The sequence below is a fragment of the Maylandia zebra genome, linkage group LG6, assembly GCF_041146795.1.
Source record: "Maylandia zebra isolate NMK-2024a linkage group LG6, Mzebra_GT3a, whole genome shotgun sequence".
Lineage (NCBI taxonomy): Eukaryota > Metazoa > Chordata > Actinopteri > Cichliformes > Cichlidae > Maylandia > Maylandia zebra.
In genome coordinates, this window is record NC_135172.1 from 43156619 (window position 1) to 43180342 (window position 23724).

General features: G+C 47.2%; 1 protein-coding gene across 3 annotated transcripts in view; it reads left to right on the plus strand.

Annotated features, from left to right (window-relative positions):
- Positions 1–23724, plus strand: part of neurl1aa (neuralized E3 ubiquitin protein ligase 1Aa) — a 68245-nt gene that overhangs the window by 41119 nt on the left and 3402 nt on the right. For all 3 annotated transcript variants that reach the window (XM_004538699.5, XM_004538698.3, XM_004538700.5), the window contains 2 exons: positions 11172–11900; positions 22704–22853. In XM_004538699.5, coding sequence (XP_004538756.1) covers positions 11172–11900; positions 22704–22853 — 879 coding nt within the window. The remainder of the gene's footprint in view (positions 1–11171; positions 11901–22703; positions 22854–23724) is intronic.

Consider the following 23724-nt stretch of genomic DNA (forward strand, 5'->3'; position numbering starts at 1 on the left):
TGTGCCTGCTTGGAAATGCTGTAATCCTCGCTACATAAAGAATGAATTAAAATTCTGTGGTGGATTAACCGTACAGCTTGTTTATGCAGCGCAACAGTTTCATAACGTACAGCAGCCTGTGGTCGTGTGTTCATTCAGTGGGGACAGTGATTCAAACGCACTGAAAAGCCTCCAGTATCTCTCCAAATCACCCATTCTGCCTGTCTTCATAGCACTTTACATGCTTCTTCTTCCAGCTGTTTCATTACGCTGCACAGTTACTGGCACCCAGTTTATTTAATGACTCTGATGCATTTACTGACTGTCAGTTCATATTTGGAGGGCTGTTTTCCTTTATTGAACGCTTACCTTAGGCAGGTGCTTTGCTTTATTGTGACTAATGGTAAAACAAGTGCAAGGCTGGTCTTGTCTCAGGTGCTCCCAGGTTGTTGCTCTGCAGCTCAGTGCTCTCACCTGCCGTTCTTACAGCCCACAGACAATTAATATTAGCTGCTCCGTTTAATAAGTGGCTACATGCGTGCCTGACATCATCAGGGATCTGGGACAGTATCCCAGATCTGCTCCAGGGCATCACTGGCTCTTGGACAGTCTGAGGTGCTACCTGGTGGTGATGGATGGACTGAAACATCCCAGAGGAGTTCTGTTGGATTTAGGTCAGGTGTGAGGACCAGTCAATGGTATCAGTTCCTTCATCCTCCAGGAGCTGCCTGCATACTCTCGTCATGTGGGGCTGCGCATTGTGGAGCACCGAGGGAAACCCAGGGCCCCCTGCGTAGGGCCTGACGATGAGTCTAAAAATGTCGTCCCTGCCCGTAGGTTAACATTGTATGCCTCCACAGACCATGGGCATGCTGAATGATGTTACAGGCAGGCTTATGCAGACTCTTTCCCGTTGGCCACATGTTCTTAGGGTGAACCTGCTCTCACCTGTGAAAAGCACAGGGCTGCCAATTCTGGTATTTTATCGTAAATGACAATTCAGGATGCCAGGTGTTGAACACAGCGTCCACTAATGGACTTCGGCCCCTCGGCCGCCTTCATGAGGTCTTTTTCTGATCATGTGGTCAGAGCCATTCACACCAGCAGCCTGCTGGAGGTCATTTTGTAGCTCTGGCAGTGCTCATAATGTTCCTCTTTGCACAAAGGAGCAGATGCTGTGTCTGCTGATGGGTTAAGGGCCTGTCTCCATGCTCCTGAGACTCTACTGGGGGGCACAGCAAGCCTGCTGCTGATGTGCCATCCCGGAGGAGCTGTAGGGTCCTGGTATCACCACATGGACTCTAGGCAAATGCAAAACTAGTGATAAGAGAGTCAGGAAAGATGAGAAGGGGAAAAGTGCCCATGAAATCCACCTGGAAAATCATCCTGTGTCATTGTTGCCCCTCTAGGGAACCTGACTGAACTTCAGCTCAAACTGATTTACAGCCCGTGCTGCTACTTCATAAAATACCAGATCAATAGCTTGATGCTCTGATGAAAGTGTTGCTTTAATTATTGGAGCAGAGTGTGCGTATCGTCCTGTTTCCTCTGTCACGCAGACACTTCTCTGTCCTGAGACCGCTGTGCTTCTCTTTGGGAGCAGTTCAGTAACATAAGTGTAAAACTCTGACTTTATGTTCAATCTGGCAAAACACTGCGATGTGAGTTTGTTATTAAAATTAAACGAGGTCATCTGACCTAATGTTAATACAAAACATCTTTTCTCTATTTTCAGTCAGTGAGATTTTAGAGAAGCTTAATCGTCATAATTTGATCCCACTGTTAGAAAAACGTTTCTTTTACCACGTCCAGGCCAGCGTGTCGAGCAGCCTCAGTGGGCTGCGAGTTGTCGTTTGTTCACCACCTCGAGGCTGTTCTGAGGTCTGCTCAGGATCGGAGGATGACCTCAGGTGACATTTAGGATGACTTTGATGTAGAACGATTGAAATGGGAACCGTGTCATACGATAGTCTGCCCCGCAGTAATCACCACGAGGGCGACACCACACACGAAGAGTCCGGGGGGGCGATTTAGTGCTTTCACGCCTCCACGAGCGCGACGAGAGCAATTTTAAGACTTTCACCTGTCACCTTCCATGAAGCTGGGCCATAAAAATGATGGAGCGACTCCACTACGTGTACACACACGCAGCTTTGTTATACACGTGATTTCTTTTCACGTCAGTCTGCTTTGCCAGGAAAGTTTGGAGCCTTCGCAGCATACAAACATCTCTGTATTTTAGGCTCCTGCTGCAGAGAAAGGTGTCAGATATAGTTACTTCTCCGCTTAGAAGCCTGGGGTAGCGAGTGATTGACTGCACCTGGCTCGAACGGGGCAAACACAATATTGTGGAGGTTTGCCAGGATAATCTTTTGGGCAGACCGAAGCCGTCCCCACAGGCTTGAAATCCAACGAGCCACAAAGGCAGTTTAATATACACTGATTTCCCGGTTCCTAGGGTTAGCCGTCACTCTCGTACGCACGCACACACACACAGCAGGACTTTACTTGACATCGGGAAGGAGGTTGAGTATCTGAGTAATTCCAGCTGTTGTGAAGCCAGCAGGACTCAGATTGTATGAGTCAGTCACTGTGGAGCTTTAATCAAGACGGGCCCTCTGTGGGACTTCCCTGAAGGACGAGAGAGAATAAAGTCTGATTGCAAAGCCTCAAGGCCGCTAACACCTCTCGACCGGGCTGACTCAGAGTAGGTGTTGGCCAATCTAGCTGTCACCCCAAAGAAGCACAGCAGTTAATTTAGTTCATACAAAACATGGGAGAGAGGAATGGAGGAAAGCTGTAGTTACACTCTCCAAAGAGCCTCTGATATCTGCAGTGTTTTCAGCTTTCCTCAAGTGATGGATTGAATTACGGGGTAGCTTTGGACTGGAGAATGAGGTCCCACTGAGCCAACAGGAAGCAAAAACACTTGCTGTCACTCAAAACACTTGCAGTTATGAAGGTGGCGCCGATTTTAAACTCTAAACCATGAAACGTGGGGCAGTGGCGTGCTGAAAGCCGCACGCTCCTCTCGCTTACGTAACCTCGTGTTATTCTGCAGGACGACTCCGCAGAGACCGCAGAGCTGTGCTTTTGTACAAAGATGACAGATGTGCACGAGGTGTAAAGAAGTGCAGCGAGAGTAAAACAATGTGCGAAGCTTTGACGGATGAAGGCGCAGCAGGAGCGGCTCTTTGTTTACGTCTTTCACGAGATGTGTCAGAGCTAGCTTATCTCTGACAGCGTGTCGGCGTGCGAGGCGGGGTCGTCCCGTTCTGAACCGTTCGCAACACGACAGCCTCGGTGAGGCTAAAGTGAGCGATGCCACCTCTGATAGAAACTGCATCGCTCATGTGCTCCCGGGTAGCTTTGCAGCAGGTTTGCTTCGGAAAGCAGGTGGAAGAGCAGCTGAAAGCAGGTTTCCCTTGACTGATGTTAAAAATGTTGGAAATGGTGATAAGGCACAATATTTGTCTTTTTTCTTTGGAGCTGTCAAAATAAAATGCAGCTCGCATCTGGCAGCGTTTAACACTGACGTCCGACACCTGATTAGTCACTGCAAAACACGGATAAACTTCAGACGCTGTCGTCAACTTTACTCAAGACTTCTGAGAAGTAATGTGACATTAAAGAGTTTCCCTGCAAACTGGCGTAATGAACATGCTGGTAGTTTTACTGTTTCAGTCTGTTTGATATCAGTGGGCTAAAAACAGCTTTCACCACTTTCCAGATATCTCGTGTTGTGATCTCTGCTGTTTTAGCTCTATTGCATTGCTCTAATGATATCATCTGACAACATTACCCTGTGCCGTCAAATCTCTAATGTTTCATTAACTTGCTGTCATTCAGCAGTAGAAGAATATTTCTTGTTTTTTCTTCGGAAACTCTCGAGCCTTTTACCAGAAACCTCCCTGCTCCTCGTCCTGGTCGTCTTCTTAGAATTTGGTCCCTAGAAGAAGTTTATGAAAGCGGGGCTAGATTCTTGGCTTTGCATGAGGGTCTGTTTGTCACAGTGGGAAGAAAGTGGGACTCACCGAGTGAGTCTATAAAGAAGACAGTCTGGTTTCTTTTGCCAAAGCCACACACACTATCTGCAGTGAAAAACGTTCTATACATCGAATGACGAGATGAGAACGCCGCGTGATGAGACGTGACAAATCTTAATTATTAAAGTCCAAAAGTGTGTTCAGAGAATAATAAACACTCTTTTCTTTCGGACACAGCGACCGAGTCTGATCTCCTCTGTCTCCCTCCGTACTGTACTCTGGCACCGACGCAGGAACTCCGCCAACTTCTGGAGTGACAGGAGTCTATTAGCTGTGTTTGAGTTCTGCGGCGCGGGTTCCCCTACTTCTGGGAGAAACCAACTGCTTTCAGTGAAATGATGATTTGATTGCTGCGAGCACTTGACTGGCGCTGGTGTTTGACTTGGCAGGATTCAGCCTCCCAGTTAATAGCGGCACTTACAAATCCTGACGCTTCACACAGGCCCTCCAATAAAAATACACAAAGCAGAAAAGATGGTGTAAATCTGCTCTTTTTCTCTTCTCATTTAGGAAATGTAGTGGGTTCAGTGTTGTAAAGACCTCAAGACACCAAGCAAAGCAAATTTAGCAACGCTGTGTTTCTTGGCTAAACCGAGCTGTGTATAATTCATGATGGCTGTTGGTGAGAGAGTTCAAAGGCTAAGAAGAGTAAACAGGATTTGTATGATTTGGCATTTACGATTCGTTTCAAATGAGCGTGCTTTGGCTGAGTCGGGCTCTCTGTAAGCGCTGAGCGGTCCAGCAGAGAACTTTTAACAGGGGTAAAGTAGCGGTGACTCATCGAGATTCATGTCGACTGATTCTTCTCAACTCTGGGTAAAATCGGACCAAACAGAGTTCAGATCGCGATGCTCAGTGGAGACGCTGCCAGAGTCTCAGTCGCCCTCCGAGTCTTTTGGGGAATCGGTATCTTAATCGAGCGTAGTGTTACTTTGGGCTCGGCTCGCTCTTCCACACATCTCACAGTGGGTGTACTGTTTAAGCAGTTACGGCACATCTGCAAGCCACCTTGGAGCCCACCACTCCCCCACTTCCTTTTCCTGCAGCTGCTGTTTAGCTTCTCTTTCACCTCCAGGTTTGGTTTGAAAAGCACAGTTTCCAACAGTAAACAGGAGTTTAAACCCTGTAACGATCCCCCAGAGGAGGCTTTAATGCTTGAACGGTAACCCTGTGAGGTAAACAAGGATCGCTTGGATAGTTTTCACACTGTTATGTCAAATTTGTCTCTATTTTAAGTTCACGGACTTCATCAGTGTCACAGGTGTTGTCAGTGATATCTTTTCTTTGCTACTGCTTTTCCATATATTTACCATTTAGTTAATTAGCAATGAAAATCGTTGTTATTCCAAAATAACTGATATAAGTCACTGTTTTTTATCTGAGTGCCGATGTTTCTCGTTTTGTTCTCCATGTTTAGATGTTCCTACATTTCCTTTAATGTTGTCATTGTAACAACATGAGTCGGAATAATCTATACATATACTTAAAAATAGGATTTGTGTATTTGGTCTGTGAAAAGGTGTTTTAAGCCCTGACCAAACAGTTTGGGTGCCTAAATCTAAATGGAGAGTAAAAATGACAGTAAGTTGAAATATAATCCAAAAATAATGGTGACTGAAAATGAACCTTAAATATTTTTAAATATGCATTTTAAAAGGAAAGAGAACACTACAAACAGCCGACGACGGGAACCCGAGTTTCCTCTCAGAATGGATGTGAACAAATTTAGGACGAAGTGGAAAAACTCAAAGGACAAATGTCCCAGCATTTAGACAGAGCCTGGACTGTCAGCTTATTTAAAGTGTTAGATTTTTAAACATGCCAAAAGAAGGAAATGCACCAATAAAACAAAAAACAGGTCTAAGAACAGACAACCCGTAAATTTTAAGAGCTGTGGACCTCGTCAGGGTTTCACAGAATACAAGAAGCATAAAGTAAACCTTTAAACTCATAGAGGAAGTGACCCCGACAGACATTTATGTTTTGTGTGGCTGGAAACGACGTGTGAACGAGTTGTGAGTCTAAACATTAGCTGAAAGACACTAAAAGTAAGCAGAGCTATGCATGAATCCTGTGAGCTGGTCTGAAAGAAGCACCTTTCACATTAGACGGTTCATTTTCCAACAGTGATGAATGCACTCTCCTCCATATGTGTGCAAGCAGAGTGCTGGATGTTTGTGGAGGGGCTGTCGGTCTCCTCGCAGTAATAATTAGCCTTTCTCCGTGTGCGAGCACGGGAATAAAACTGGGGGGCTTTATTATAAGAACCTTATGATGGAGGTTATTAGCGCCGAGGTCTTGGCATGCCGATTGGCAGAGACACGGCGGCACATGCTGAATTCTGCCGATGACCTAAGGGACGGGGCTTTTGTGACTTACCGGGCATTTTGCCCGGCTCTTTGTTATGGCCATGTGTTGCCCTGAGAGCATGCTGCTCTTTCGAAAAGCCCCGGGTTCAAAGCCTCCCAGCCCGATTGGGGACTGGGGATTGGGCCAGTGCCAGGGAATAAAGAACTCCCAAACATCTAGCACAAAGACCCCTCTGACTCCATCCCTCCCTTCTACTGTCCCTCTCTTGCTCTTGTTTTATATACTGCTCGCTCTCTCGCTTGGCCAGTCGGTCTGCGTTGTTTTAATCCCCAGGTCGGTCACTGCCGAGCTCCACGCTGCCTCTTTCTGTGTTGTCTCCCTCACTCCGCTTTATCTATTCATAACAAAAGCTTCCCGGATATCCAGCTATACCTTCCAGCCCTCTTAGCTGATCCCAGCTGGACAGTTCCCTTCACATCTGCAGACACCCTCCCCGAGTCCTCTTCTCTCGCTTTCAAATCTCTTCAGGATCCTTCTTTTCATTGTCTTTCCGAGTTCCAGCTCTCCCTCTCAGTCTCTCCATCTCTGCTGACATCAGATGAAACCCTCCACAGACTGTGGATAAAGATAAGCCCTGTGAGATAGACTGTGTGCGTGAGAGAGAGTAAATCCTCCACCTCCAGCCCCCCACACCCTCTCTCCAACACCGGCTCAAACCCCTGGCACGTTCCTTCTGCTCAGGCTAGCAAAGCCGCTAAGCCAGCCTCTCCCTCTATCCGCCTCCCCATGCGCAGCATTAGCTAACCTGCTTTGTGGCTATTTGCTAATTAAAAACATTTACGGTGCTAGCCTGCGCGGGCCAAAACGGGCACGCTGCCATTCTCCACTGACCCGCCCACCCCGCCGATTCCCGTCTATGCACTCGCGATAGATCAGCCCAACAGGTGCTACGTTTGGTTTGCAGCTCACTCAGAAGTGAAGAATCAGGTGATTCTGCTTCATTTCTCCAGCTCCTCCAGGCTCACAGTCAGCAGCTGCAGTGTTAGAGAGACGTGAGCGCACACACTCACACAAATGCAGTGTTTAATGCAAAGTGAAGAAAATGTGGCATCGGCCAATAGGAGAGCATCTGTGAGTGGCGGCTTTGAAAGGGACCAATAGGACAAAAGGCCTGTATCGACTAAAAACGCAGGTGCACCATGATTAGCGGGCAGCAGCTGGTGAGGTCGCAAACGGACACGGGCACACAAACGCATGCTGGGCGCACACACACACACACACACACACACACACACACACACACACACACACACACACACACACACACACACACACAGAGTAAATGTTCTGCAGTCCTTTCAGAGCTCTCTCTGTCCTCCCAAGCTAACAACGAGCATTAGGAGCACATGCGGTACGGCGTTGCTCCGTCTCTCCGGCCTTTGATGAATAAAAAAGCAGAGAGAAGAATACACTGTGCCCAATCTGGTATGAGTTTGAAATGACTGCTCTTTGAAAAGTGAGGGAGGAAGGGGAAGAGAGTGAGACGTAAAAGGGAACATAAACCTTGAGAGGAGCTTCACAGGGGAAAAGCTGATAAAAGATGAGTTTTTTAGAGAAATAAATTTCCCATGTATATGGGTTAATGTTCACACATTCTGCATTTGCATCAGCGCGACACTGAAGGTGCGAGAGAGGGCGATGATGTGCGGCTCTTTGGAAGCCTCCATCAATTCCTTTCTACACAAATCCAGCACCGTCACGGGCAGCACCACCCCCTCCTTTGCCGGCTTTGCTCCTCTCGCTGTTATCCTCCCTCGAGGCATGCCATCATCAGCTCCAGTCCCGGAAGTCTTGCAACAAAGTCTGTCCCATCGTAATCCAATTTGCGACAGAGTGATGGGCAGCAGATAACTGCAAGAGGCACGCAATTTGGTTTGGTGATGTCATTCACATCCCCCACTGAGTCAGAGCGACCGGGCGGCATGCCTAAAAGGAGAGGCTTTCCCTCATCATCAGTGAGTGAAATGTAAGGCTTCATCAAGGAGTCTTTGCTTCATTAAAGGTCTCCCTTCAGCAAATGAAGCTCCAAGGAAACTGCATAAAATCCAGAAATGGACTACGTGGCTGATTGAGCTGTTCAATTAAAACCCAACATCCCAACATCCACACGTCGTCAGGCCGTTCATTTGCACAGAATCTCCTCTAAGCCCTGGTTTTCATGGAGGCTGAGAGTCCATCAGTGTGGGATTGATAGCTGAGAAAGTAGATGAAATTCAAGCTAGTCATCTACAGCTAGCCTCGGGGACTCTGGGGAAACTGCTGCACGCTTCTGAGCAGAGGTGTTTAATGGTTGATTAGCAGTCTTTGGGAGTCGCCCTGTGCACCAAAGGCACTGTCCTCTCCGTTTTATCCCTCGCTGAGAAATCAATTAGCACGATTACAAGGCCTTAGTCCCATTAAACATTAATCACAGGGCGTCACGGTCTGAGTTAGCAGCTAGCTTTAATCGACGACTGACACGACGGTCTCGGCTTTACAGCGCACGATCTCATCAGACGGCATTTCAGCGATGATGCAGAAAATCAGACGTGTAACTCTCAGAGGATGGAGCGCCGAGCAGACTGCTGTCATCTCCACTTCACTCCAACATATCACAGACTGATATTTGATGCCAGTCAGCGTCTCTGTAGATGAGTGAGATATCCTCTTAGGTGATCGTTTTATTAAGGTGTGACGGTGGAGCTTGGATCAGGGAATGAGGAAAACTCTGAAATGTGTCAGTGATTATCCAAAACAACAGATTCAAATGAAAGTCAAAGGAGGTAGAAGACGGACGAATTCTGCTTCCACCTTTTTATTTGAACAATATCCAGAGTATGCAATGATGCCGTGATCCAGTCGTCTGAATCTTGGTCGCTGACCTGAAAACTGATCTGAAAATCTCATCTGTGCCAGCAGCAGTAGAGTTTAAAGGTCAGTGACTGATGGGGATGAGTCGGTTTACTCCAGCAGCATCGGCTGTATGAAACAGAGGCGCGCAGCCTGAACAGTGGAGCCAATGCGATGGTTTCACCCTGTCAGCAGAGGGCAGGTTTTCTGGGTGTGGAGGCACAAAAATGATCTCTTACTTCATTCATGACTTCATTAAACACTTTTCTGATCTCTGCTCTCTGTTGTGAATCTGATGTGTTTTTAACATTTAGAATGAAATAGACCTTCAAATGGAGCGAGACTTTGGAGGGTAACCTCAATGCTCCAGTTTCCAGTAGGAAAAACCAACTGGTGATGTCCATCTTCCATGTACACTGGGCCTGATCAACCTGAAGGATAGATCTGCTTTTTAGACTTGTTTACATCCAGTTTCCATTTTTATTGGGACAAAATTCCAGTAAAGTGGAGGACAAGGATGAGACCAGCTTTGAGACTGAAAGAGAGGTTTTGTGCTGGCACTTTCACACAGAGTCCGCTGTAGGACGTAAAGGACATAAAGACACCGTTTCTATCCTTGACAGCATGTTGAGTCTCATCCCTAGTTCTGTGTGTTGTATGTCACGGTACCTTAGACTGCTTTTAACTGCCGGTGTTACGCTTCTGTATGAACAGTTGTAAATCTGAAACCTGATTCAATCAGTTAAATTAATTCCACAATTTGAAGCTAATCTCAAATTTACTCGGTCCTGATGATGGAGGCTTCCTGCTTCGGGCGGCCCTGTCAATGGGACTGTCCTGACTCTGTCTCCTTTTTGGCTTGTGTCCCTGTCAGCTGTGGGATCATAAGAAGCTTGGCTGTTCTGGTTTCCCCGCTGCAGCTCACAGTTAGCAGCCCGTCCTGCGGCCCTGGTAATTAGGGCTAAGAGGTTTATCTGAAGTCAGAGCTCTCAGGTCCTGGACAGATAGAGCTGACCAGGACTCGAGACTCTCCAGAGACCGTCGGTGGCTGTTTCTCATCCTTGGACCTCCTGCACCTCCCTAGCCCACTGTTTTAATAAGTGCCTCTTGTTTTGACTGAGGGTCTCTCAGTATCATCTAAGAGGAACAGGAGGTCATTTTCTTTTTTTCTTTTTTCGTCTTGGTCTCGTTTGGCGTTCAGCTCTGCAAATACATCTCACACAAACCCAAGCTTGAGGAGCTGGGCGCTGTCAGCGTGTTGGGCTAATTTTACCCCTACCACCAGGCCAGGAGGGGCGAGGTGGGAGGGCGAGGTGGGAGGGCACATTAAGGATGTTATTTTAAGCAGCTGAGTCAGCGCATAGGATGGGAAGCAACCTGAGAGTTTATCAGAGGTGTGCGTTTGTCTGTATGTGGCCACTACACTGCTATTAAAGACATGTATTGGTATATATTAATAGATGTCTGTGGAGTGATACTGTACTATGGAGTGCAAGGAATGCAGCCAGCACACACCCCAACACACACACACACACTTGTTTTCATATCTTAGTGAGGGCATCTCATTGACATAATGCTTTCCCGAACCCCCTAACCATAACCATAATGCCTCCTTGCTCTCTGACACCGTGCAGCATTGTACACCTGTGCAGATGCAGGAGCGACCCACTACTGTCTTTAATTCCTTTAAACACACTTCCCGACACTCTGCCTCAGCACCGAGTAATCACCCCTACCTTGCTACCAGCTCATGCTAGTGAAATGAAATTGCTCTTTTATTATCGTTATCATGTTGTCAGACCAGCTGCAGATTCAGCCCTTCTCTTAGTGCTGTTCAGACTTGGTGAGCTGCAAACTTCATTCCCGCAGGCTTTAGGAAAATTGCTAATCAGAGCAAAACTCAGCAGTGCTGATTTAAACCGCTGTCCTCTCCTCCTCCTCTTCCAGACAGCGAGATTGTTCCTGCAGACTGCCTGCGTCCACGCTCCTTCACCACGGTGCGCTCCTCCTCTCTGCGGCGTGAAGCGGACGACTCGCGCCTGTCCGTCAGCCTGTGCGACCTCAACCTGCAGCAGGAGGACGGTGGCCCAGCCCACAGCCGCTCCCACCGCCACACCCTCCACCTGGCCTCCACCTCCTCCTCCTCCAGCTGCCCCATCCCGCAGAACTCCCTCAATTCCCAGCAGTCCTCCCTCCTACCGTCCACCCTGGAGAGCGACCTCCACTTCCACCAGCTGCGCGGCGCCCACATTAAGACGCTGGACGAGCAGACGGTGGCGCGATCCGAGCACGCGCGTGAAGAGCGCACGCTGGTCTTCACGAACCGGCCACTGCGCATCGGTGAGACAGTGTTCATCAAAGTCACCAAGTCGAGCCCGGCGCGCTCGGGCTCTCTGTCTTACGGTGTGACGTCCTGCGACCCGGCGGTGCTGCGCCCCAGCGACTTACCCTACAATCCCGAGGCCCTGGTGGACAGGAAGGAGTTCTGGGCGGTGTGCCGTGTGCCGACGCCTCTACAGAGCAGTGACATCCTGGGCTTCTTGGTCAACCAGGAGGGGGAGGTCATCCTCAGCCACAACGGCGCCAACGTGGGCATGCAGGTGTGCGTGGACAACTCCCGCCCGCTGTGGATGTTCTTCGGCTTGCATGGTGCAGTGACACAGCTGAGGATTCTGGGTAGGTTACCATAATAACAAAGGTTAAACTACTTTTAGGCCCCTGGCATTTTGTGTGATTGTAGGTCTTTATCTTATAATGTAAAGCAAATGAAAGTTACACATCAGAGGAACAAACTGCTCCATTATAACAGATATTATTGGACTTCTCCAAAGGACTGAACAGCTCTAAGACGGTGATGCTGAACTGTGAGCCTTTAGTTGCCACCCGGCTTGTGACCAGTTTCACTAAAAGAGGCAGAGGCCCAGGTTTGAGCGCCTCGGGCTGTTTTCCGAGTGTTGTTCCCCAGATGTTGTCTCCACCCTCTCCTGATCAAAGTAAAGCTGAATTATTTATCACGCAGGTTTGCTGTCAGTCCTTGTCCTGGTTTCATTGAACATAGCATTTGTTCAGGTGAGAAATCAAGCTCAGCCACGGTCCCACATCAGCTGATGGCTCAGCTGATTATCCTTCTACACATCCAGTTAGCGAGACTTCAGCTGCCTACATTTGCAGCACATCTGTGAGGTGCTTTGTACTGAACCCCACCTCACGTGTTCCCTCACGTTTGTAGCTGCTGCTGCTTCCCCACCTTTGGGTTGCCACCCAGCGAATGAACATCAAGACAAATAACATTCTCAGAAAGTATTTAAGAGGGTCCAGAACTCTTAGAAAGGCTCCTCAGTTCAGGTCTTGCATAAGGACTGCTTCACAACACTGGTCCCTGCATCTGAAAAAGGTGACCAAGCGTCTGTTTGCTGGTCCTTTTGTTTTTTTCAGACCCTCTGACGTGTGAACATACGTGTTTGCTGTGACAGGAAACAGAGTCCGTAAGAAACTACGTCACAGAGCACTAACAGGTAATCTCACTGATCACCTGTCCCAAAAAACCTTTAAACTCTGGCCTGCGTTCAGAACCACAGTAGCACAACATCGGTGAAAGGTGTGCTGCCAGCAGAGCAGTCGAACACTGAACACGAATCAACCTTCGCTTTAAAACGAAGCTAATATATTGTGAACGCAGCATCAAGAGCTTTGATACGAAACTCAGATATTTAGGACGTGTACACTCCTAATGATCTCACCATGTTCTCTTTGGAGTTTCTTTGAGTTTTTATTATTTAACAGGGGACAGTGTTGTTAATGAGGAGATGAGAACGGGCCAGATTTTAGCAACACAACAAACGTGCAACACAACAAAAGAAAAAGTTACAATGCTCCAAGATTTATTCCTCCATTATACGTCAGGATGTCCAAATGTGGCGAGGCACCCCACGGTCCCCCCCTAGTGGTGGCCCTGGTGCCAATCGGTCAGTTTTTATTTTTTAATTTATTATTTTAAGACATATCTGCAAGTGTCACTAGTGCTCCGCCTCCTGTATGGGGAGCAACGAGCACCTTTTGTCTTTGACTGCACGCTCTATTCTCCGTGGAAGAGTAATTGATGGTGAGAATAGCCATCCATTTAGCTCAGCGATGTGTCCGGAGGTCAAGAACTTACAGATCAGTGTATTGATCTTAATTTGTCTCGGCTCCCCACTTCCTCCCTGGGGTCCAAATCTATTTGTGTTAAGTGTTGAACGCTCTGACAGTGAGGCGGCTGAGGAAAACAACTTCTCAGTCACGGTCATGACTCTTTATTCACCAGAGGGTCAAGAGTTAGCGAGAGCGCTCTATTACTCTTGTTTGTCACAATATTTATAGCAGACGTCCCATAAAGCAGGAAGACTCTAAACACAGTCATAGGATTAGCGAGAGGAGTAGACTCTCAGAGGAGACGAAAAACAGGAAGAGAGCGAGCAAAGGTGGAAAAGTGGCCACGAGAGGCTTCGGTGTGACCGAGACGACGTGAGGTCTCAGCAGGCCAGGGCACCGGAGGTTTGTTTATGGGTTGATAATGACAGGAAAGTGTGTGCACTTCACTTTGCCCTGCCAAACATATACTGCCTGTCCTACAGGTGCGTGTGCGTGTGAACGCCGTCTGCTATTAATGCAGCGGTTAAGAGGCGTGGCAGCCCAAACAGCTACGACCTTTCAGAGGTGTCACGAGTGTTTGTGTGGAGGAAGAGCATCTATAAATACCTGCTGCTTTTCTTCACCAGCAGCGGAAGAGGAAGCCGAGGTTAAAAGAAGTTAGAGGGGAATAACCTGCACTTTAACCAGCTCATCATCAAAAGCCTCTTTGAAATCTCAGTTCTGCATGTTCGCTAATGTGGCCCTCTGTTAGCCTGACCCAGAGTAACGGTGACAGCTACGTTGATACGAATCACAGCGAGCTTCAGTGAAGCTCTGTGTAGAAAGCCCCTTTCCTTCCAGCTGATTGGCTGTTAGGCTCTTGTTTTTCATTCCAAACACATCTAAATGTCTCCTTTGTATCGGCTCTTATTACACCAGGAGGTCACAGATTTTACTGTTAAATTACATTTTGACTACGACTATCTGCACCGCAGGCCATCTGGTTGGTCTGTGTGGACTTCCAATAATCGTTTACTGAAAACGGAAAGCCTTGGCAGCGCATCAAAACAGGAAGCTCAGAACAATGAAAGCGGTCCAAGGCGCGTTTTCTTATCGAGGCCCATCTCGGAAGTCCCGCCGAGGTGCGAATCATCTTTACTTTCCAGCTGCTTTGAATTAGGAAATGCCTCTTATCTCAAAGTTGTAACGGCCTGATTTATTGCTCTGTGTTTACTGGAGAGCAATTTAGCTCTCAGTTGAAGCTGAATTCAAACCACGCCTGCTAGAGGGAGAGACGTGTCCCAGCGGGCTCCTCGTCTTCGGGACGGCGGGATCAAACAGTCGTCGCTTCAAACAAAGCGTGAAGTAAAGGACCTTTTGTGAAAGCGACAGCTGTAGTCAAACAGGCACACGAGTATATGTGAGGTGAGCTGAGAGAGCTCAGACGGGGTAATGACACCGAGGATGAAATCTATACTGAATCAGTTCTGTTAGCCTTAACGACAGGAGGCTTTTAGAAGTTTCTCATTACAGTTTGAAGAACGCCGTGTTTAACTGTATATGTGCATCAGTGTGTGTCTCTCTCTGTCAGAAGATTTCCATATCAGTCTTGATATTTAAAGGTGCTCTGTGGAATTTCCTCAGAAACGAGGCTGTCTACATTCAGCGCTGTTCACAGAAGCCCACAGTGGACATTTTCATCGTCTTGAATGCACACTTCCTCACGGTTCCTCGTGCGTTGAGCAGAGGTTGAATCATGCTCGAGGATTTTAAATCATGCACGTGTGCTAGCTAGTAGTTTAGGTGTGCTAGTAGTTTAGCTAGCACATCTGGGGCGATCGTGGCTCAAGAGTTGGGAGTTCGCCTTGTAATCGGAAGGTTGCCGGTTCGAGCCCCAGCTTGGACAGTGTTGGTCGTTGTGTCCTTGGGCAAGACACTTCACCCGTTGCCTACTGGTGGTGGTCAGAGGGCCCGGTGGCGCCAGTGTCCGGAAGCCTCGCCTCTGTCAGTGCGCCCCAGGGTGGCTGTGGCTACAATGTAGCTGCCATCACCAGTGTGTATATGCGTGTCTGAATGGGTGGATGACTGGATGTGTAAAGCGCTTTGGGGTCCTTAGGGGCTAAGTAAAGCGCTATACAAATACAGACCATTTATCATTTACGTTTCCTGACATGGCTAAATCTATGTCAGAAATCTTTATTCTATCAAAGGTATATTTGTGCAAATGTGCATGAATCAGTGAGCCACTTAATGACAACCTCTGCTCATGCGTTGACCAGAGGCTGAGTCATCCGCAAGGATTTTAAATCATGCACATTTGCTAGCTAGCAGTTTAGCTAGCACACGTTTCGTGACATGGCTAAATCTATGTCAGAATTCTGCCAAAGGTAAATGTGTGCAAATGTGCATGAATCAGTGAGCCACTTGATGAAACATTTGCTTATAGTCCTGCTAGCGGTCTTTAATAATGTGCCTTGCTATTTTGAGAACCAAAGTGTCAAGTCTGGGCACATGCAGTGCGTTATAGGTGTCTAAATGGTGTACGGTAGCAAATATTTTTTTTTACTATTGAAATTTATGCACTACACAAGTATGCTAGTGTCGACATGCTAGTGCCAGCACTGAGACACAATCTTGGAATGCTGAATTAAAACAAAGTTAAGTCGATTTTGTCAGGCTCACAGGCTCAAATTCAATTCAATTTTATTTATATGGCGCCAATTCACAGCAACAGTCACCTCTAGGTTTTTTATATTGAAAGGTAAAGACCATATAGAAAGACAGAGAAAACCCCACAATCAGAGCAAGCAGTTGGTGACAGCGGGACAAAAAAACTCCCTTTTAACAGGAAGAAACCTTGGGCAGAACCAGGCTCAGGGTTGGGCTGATGGGAGGAAACGAGTCTCGTGTTCCACCTACACTAATGTGTGCACACACAAACATGATTGTTGTGTTAGAACAATTTACACATTAGTGTTTCCAGATTGTTCCAGAATCTTCATCCTGTTTTGACTGAACACGAACATCTGACCGAATTATTATTTCACGGTTGAAGTGTCGTCTCATGAAATAAACACGAGTTCTGTTTAATGACCACAGCTGTGATGTAATTAGATATGAACGCTTATGTGCGGAGTCATGGAAAAACATATTACCCGCAGTCAGGCGCTGTTTCGGTTCCAGCTAATTGACGAGAAAATGGTTATCACAAATTCATCTTAATCAGTCTCAACATTATTTTGATCCATGCTAGCGTTTAACATTGTTGACCTCAGAGAACTTTACCTGCACGCAGAACCTGACGCTACCTGGTTTCCTCATGTTTTGCAAAAACTACTTGGAGGATTTAGCCGTGCAGCTGATTTTGAAAACCCCGTGTTTGTCATTTTCCGGTGAGAAAAATGTGGTTTTGCTCTGAATCGAGGGCTGACAGGGAGAGAAACGCCTGTCGAGACATTAAACACTAAATCAAAGCAGTTCACTGAGTGATGGCCGACTTCCACGTTGGTGCTTTACTCTCTACTTAACCGTCTGGGTTTGCAAAGACACACCATCTGCAGGTTGACTTGATACTCAGTATTTTTCTGTCCAATCACTTATTAGTGTGTTTCCACAGAAAAGAGCTGAAAACTTGAGCAGCTGACAGCTGAACTTGGAGAGAGAGACGGGCGGCGAGGGGACCTTGTGCCTCGTGGCGTGGAAATGGGACACCCATCCAGTGACCCACTTCGCATGTATTATAGATTCCATTAAAATGTCAACGCGCTCGCGCTCAACTGAAGCGTCTCACCGCCCACATCCTCGCAGCTGCCACGCTCCCCTTCTCCTCCTCTTCTCATCTTCTGTCGGCCCAGCTGCTCCTTCCCTGACTTTCAGATCTTTGTTTTTTGTTTCCTCATCGTCGCTTCTTCTCCTCACTTTTTAAAGTGGGCAGAGTGTGACCCTAACACAGAAAGAGTGATATGCTCATTATGTTATAGATAAATACCCCTTTGTTTGTGTCTTTATTAACATAGAGACTTCAAATAAAAATGTTCTTTAAAGGAAACCGGGCAGAGGAGTTTCCTGCAGTGGGCTCAGACGGGCTCTTCTCAGGCTGCAGGTACGATTACCCATCAGCCAAAGGTTAAGCAGCCCGTTAGACTCGAATCCTCCCTGTAAAGCACGTTCACTGAGAATGCAGCGCACATGCATACTTAAAGATGAACATTTCTGTCAGCTCCTCTGGATTTTGACAGCTGGACAGTCTGAAGATTGTGTTTACAGAGATTTCAGCGATAAGATGGAGCTATGAGAGAGAGGCGAACAGACTTTTAACAAGATTTGATTTATTTCACACTCCTGGAAAACTGCAGCGGCCGTTCTTCACACCTCGGCGTCTCACTTTTGTTCCTAATGTTCTTTGTTTTTATTATTCATTCGTGCTGCTCTGACAGAACTTTTGCAGAGAAATTCAAACTCCTAACCAAGCTGCTCCTAATGATCACTTTTAATACCTGGAGTGTTTTCTAAAATTTATTTTAGACCTGCATCTAATCATGCACACAGATACATGCATTCATACATATGTATGGGTGCTCACACACTCCGCTCTGTGCTTGATGTGGAGATAAACAACTCCGGGATGTACGACTGTGTCGTCCCTCCAAAATAGCTCCTTTGTCTCTTAAGATAATATCTCCTCCACAGATAGAAAGAGACTATTAACATTTCATGCAGCGGGGTAAGCCGTGACCTTAAACTGGTATCTACCGAGCTGCTCTCCTCTCATCTGATCCAAACACACGCACTAAAAAACATCCGAGCCTAAGTGAGCATTTGTCCCGATAGCAGCTCAGAACAAGAGCTTCTCTGCAATTAAATGAAGGCCCACCCATTTTGAAGTGCTTTAGCAGAGGAAACGTTCGTGTAAACTGTTTCTCTCTGTTCCGCTCTTTCTCTTGATTGCTTTTTTTCTGTCTATAAACATGCCTGCAGAGTTTAACTCCTTCCCTCCCTTCAGAGGGAACTTAAGCCCTAAACCTTCGCCCTCCTCTGCAGGCCTCATCCCTCCCCTCGCACGCCCTGCGTGCCTTCCGTGCTTTGACAGCGAGAGGATCTGTCCACAGATGCTCCGATATGAGCTAAAGACGGACGGTTGATTGATGTAGACTACAGCAGAGACGTGGCCACAGAAAGCCGCCCCGCCTCTCACAGCTGTTCGCGCCGGACGCTTTAATCTATCGGCGAGCATGCAGGATCAGGGCTGGGCACCGCAGATCCTGCCTCAGCTACCCTGGGTGGGAGTTGTCGGCCTGCCAGAGGGATTAACAGGGAGAGAGGGAGGATTCGGCCCCGCGGAGGAACCGCTCATGCCGCAGGGTGATCAGGCTCAAATAATCTGATGAAGGGTGGAACCTGACGAGTGCAGGAGCACCTCGTAGGCCGAGCGGCACTCGCAGCGTGAGGGTTTGATTCTGAGGTCTGGACACATTTTACATTCCAGTACATTTTAGCTGCTCATCCTGTCACAGAGGATGTTCATGTGAAGGTCAAACAGCGCCTGGCTGCGTGTGTGCACGTCTCATGCTACTTGAAATGATTTTCATCATAACATGCATAACCTTCTCCCCCATGTTGGACCGAGTATAACCACCATAAACAGCTCAGATGAAGCCTGTATAACAGCCCATGAAGCAGCAGGAAGGCTTGACCTGCATTTTTAAACATTAGAAGAAGCCTTTAATAAAGATTTGTCCCACTGACTAAAGACAGATGAACGTTGCTACCTTGAGGTCACCCAGTTTGGCACTGGGCTGTCACCAATTGTTTTGTTTTCTAAAGAATAGAAGTGACTCAGGCGGCGCTGAATAGGCTCAGCGACATCCACCCGTGCTAACGTGCCGTAACAGTCAGGCTCCTAACGCTTGTTTTATGGTACCATGGTTGTGTTTGCATGCGTATTAGCCTGCACAGAGCGGTTTTCAATCTATGCAAACATCCTGTGCAAACCTCCAAATATCTGATAGTGGGTAGCTCGAATACACACAGGTGAAACGGCTGGAAAACGTAGTGACAAAGTTCACCAGGAACGGAAGAAGCACTAAAAAATCTCAATAAATACGCTACGGAGAGCTCTGCAGGTGGCTGCAGGGGACACTTTCACTGTTTTCAGCTCTTGGTTTCTAGCAGAGGCTCAGATCAGCTGTACCGCATACTTTGAACACGGCCTCCATCTGGTGGCACATGCTCTCTGCAGGTAATCGGGCTGTCCACCGCTCCCTACACTCAATACATTTGTCATTTAACAAAAAAATAAGGAGTGGACGAGTGTCTCAGGCTGTAAATGTGTTTATTTCTGCTGCAGAGTTGGATAGTTTAACTCACTGCTGGAGCCTCAAGTGGCAAAGCTTAAGAACTGCAGTTTTTGGTCCCAGAGAAGTGAAGGAGGAATCTGCACAATGTCTTGTGCAGCTTTTGTGTTGATCCTGTACACGAATCGAGCATTCTGCTAAGATAAGGAGTGTGACCACTGCCCGAGGCCTCCCCTTAGAAACAAATGTGTTCACTCAAGCTGCTAAATATGGTCTGCTACAGCGTGTTACGCACTGTACATACAGTGCAAAAACACTCGTGCAAATTCCACAGGAGCACCGGGGCAGCGGCTGCTATGCAAACAGAAGAGAGTCCTTGTGTAAACCCAACCCTGCCAACGTCACCTCAGACAGATCGTCCTGCAGACACGTGCAGCACAGTCATTCCTTTTACCTGATGCAGAAGGAACCACGGCTGCAAGACGGGCATGGTGTGGAAATGAGACGGTTCATATGCTACAGCTAGTTTGGACCAGCTGCACGTCAGAAAACGCTTGATTATCAGAGAACGATCAAACATATCAAACACTGGGTTTCAGGATGACACATCTCATGATATTTGAGCTAAAAAGCTTTTCTTGTAGCTTGTAAAATATTCTTGCTATGAAGGTTAAATTTAGCATAGCTTCATTAAATACGCTAAAATGATTGTACATAAGCAGCTGGTTGTTGGGGGGCGACATTCTGATGATTGGACTGGCTCCAAAGTGAAGTAGGTCTGCGTGTGGCGGCGTGTCGGGGCATTGGTTGGATTGATCAGGCCGCCGGTGCAGATGGCAGCAGAGCGATGCCCGCTGGGACGTGCGTTAGTGGCGGGCTGTCATCGTGATGTTTGCTCAGCGCTGACGGCGCAACAGATGACTCTGGTTTCACTTTTTTCTGTCCGCTGTCCAGGAGAACACCGTGAACCGTTCCCCACTGAGACTCACTGCAGTGGAGTGATGCTTAAAACAAAGACGTGCTGAAATGCTATCGTTACATATCTTTGCACACAGCAGCTGACTTGTGATGCAGTTGTTAGTATGCTATATTCTGACAGTAAGCTTCAGACGAGGTAATTAAAGTAATCTGCATTGACGTTGAAGCAGCAAAGCATTTGATGGGAATTCTTTGAGGGCGATTACTTGCTTGCTCTGCGAGAATGCTCATTTGCATCATAATTTGCACTCTTTAGTGTCATTGCATTTATTGTGACGCTGCACTATTAGTTATTTTAAACGACAAAGGAACCCACATGAATTCTCTTCCAAGACAAATGACTCTGTTTCCTGTCCAAGGAAACAGCGCTGCGGTGCTTTGTCTCTTGTTGTTTTTGAACAGATGCCCAAAGACCCCAAAAGCGTTTCAGTGGTCGTTCTCAGGTCTCGCCAACTTTTTATTAGTTTAAGTTCTTGAAAAACTCCCAGTGCACTCAGAAAGGAATCAGGTCGACTCAGATCTCAGTTTGGACGTTGAGCTCAGGATCAAGAAAGTAATGCAAACCATACAGCAACATATTAATGACGAACCTTGATTTGCGGATGAATCATTCCGAACTTTGGTCCGTTTTCAGGATATTCACAGCTTCACATGCTCTATATTTAGTTGCCTGTTTGCCCTGAAGGACTCTCACACAATGAGAAACAAAATCCTCCAGTCTGATGAAATAAAGATTGAACTCTTTATCCTGAATGCCAAGCATCAGGAAACTAAGCACCGCTTATGACCAGGCCAATGCCGTCCCTAAAGTGAAGCATGGCGGTGGCAGCATCATGCTGTGGGGATGTTTCTCAGTAGCTGGGACAGCAGTCGGGCGCAAAGGAAAGATGAATGCAGAGACATCCTTGATGATAACCTGCTTCAGGGTACTCCGGACCTCAGACCAGGGCAAAGGTTCCAACACGACAACGACCCTGATGAACAACCTTTAATTTGCCCAGACTTGTACCCGACTGAATATCTGTGCAGGGATCTGAAAACAGCTGCGCAGAGATGCTCAACATCCAACCTGATGGAGCTGACAGGTTCTACAATGAAGCCGCCCCAAAATTGGTTAGCCTAGCTCGTAGCATCATACTCACCTGAGGCTGTAATTTTGGAAAAATGCAGTAACGTGGAAAGAGTGAAGTGCTGTGAATATTTATGAATGCACTGAATTTACTGCAGAGTAAAATAACGATCAGACCATCAGGCTGCTGTGGCTAAGAGGCTGGAGTCTGGTCTCCTTAGCTAGCTGCTAATATCACCTGTGCTCTTTTTTTTTTTTTAATGAAAGTAACGTCTAAAGAGCCAAAATAAGGAGCTAAAATCAGTTTAAAGAGACAGGCCGGTGTCTGGAAGTGGTTTTCTGTGGATGTAAGAGTCATTCCACACAGATTTTACTGGAACATGTAGCACAGCTTCAAGCACACCTGCACCTCATCTGTCCATCCGTGAGTCACCAGCATTCCGAAATGTGTTCCCTAACCTTGCACTAGGAATTTCCACTTGTTTCCTTCAGCCAGGATGCAGATACAGGAAGATGCCTACTATTTTTTTCAAACCTCTTTTTCTCAAGAGGAAACGACGGAGCATCTCTTTTCTCCGATGTTGAATATGTTTGTACTTTTAAAATGCAAATTGGAGTCGTCTCTCTGTGCGTTCGAGCGCTGCCCGTTTAGTGGGAAAGAAGCTCATCCTGCTCTCATTGTCTGTACTCCTGTACATGAAGATGAAACAAAAGCAAAACACAGAAAGGTAGAAATGAAGCGCAGTCGTGCATGAGAAGATAATTTGATGTAGTGTCTTTGGTTCTTTTATCTCTGGTGCAAAAATCTGCTTTTGTTTGAGTTATTTGATGTGCAGTGTACTAATCCAGTCTTTCTGATGTCTGGGCTGCTTTTTCTTCCTGTGTTTACATCACTGCTGGTGTCACTCTGTCGTCTGATGATCACGACAGACAGCAGCATCGTGTTGAAAAGACAAATTCTAGTGTTTTTGCTGTAACTGGCTGCTAAATTCACTCATCCAACACCCTGGCTGTATTTTCTCCGACCAGGCTCCACGCATCTCGGGGATCCGCGGGCCACGTCGAATCCCAGCTCGCCCTCCTCCTCTCCGCACACCCCCAGCGCCCTGGGAAGTGGCATCTCTGATCCGGTCCTGAACGGAGGTCTGTGCTCAGCCGCTTACTGCAGCTCAGCAGGGGGTACGTATACCCAGACAGGAAACTGCAACTGTAGAAGTAGACAATCAATCACCCCTCAGGGGACTCTGGGGAAGCCATTATAGGGTAGTGAGCAGATGTCATCCTGCAGTAGTTTGGAACAATGGCCAGCACTTCATGGTTCTGCTGCTGCAGCTGGAAGTAGGCAAATGTTTTCGGCACGTGTTCTTATGTCACGTAACTCCGTTTATGTAAATGGGACAGATGCAATGTGTTCCTGTACCCACGGGGGGGTCGTTTTTAAAAATCTTTTAGCTTCATACTCAAAGTCAGAAGCTGCAAAGATTTTTATGTAGAGCATCTTTAGGAAGTGATGACTGGCACACCACTGGGGAGGATTTTGAGACAGCAATTTAGCCTCTGTGATCCATAAATCTTAGACCAACCAAAATTCAGCAAATGTTCTTTTCTTCAGCAAGAAAAGCAAACTTTTTGGAAGTTAAGGTCAAAAGCCAGGAGGTTAAAGCACTAACTAAAGTAAAGCCAGCACACAGCAGTGAATGAGTCTGGCATAAAGACAGAACTGCAAAGTTCATCGTAGGCTTGAACAACCGCGCATCTCTAGCTGCTAATCCCAACATAACCAGCAGCTTCTCTGTTTCACCCCGTGTGGATCTGCCCATTAATTCAGTTCGATTATAGGTTCATATTGTGAGCCAACAATCATACGACTGCCTGTGAGTAATTGCTTTGGCGCCAGTAGGAAGGTAGGAAAACTGAGACAGGACCACGCTCGGGGAGGGGCGGGGCCATCTGCTGCGACCGGTTGCTCGAGGGGATGAAGATGAGATAAAAGACATGCTGTGATTGTGCATAAACACACAGTGTAGTTTCCCTGTATGACATCAGGTTA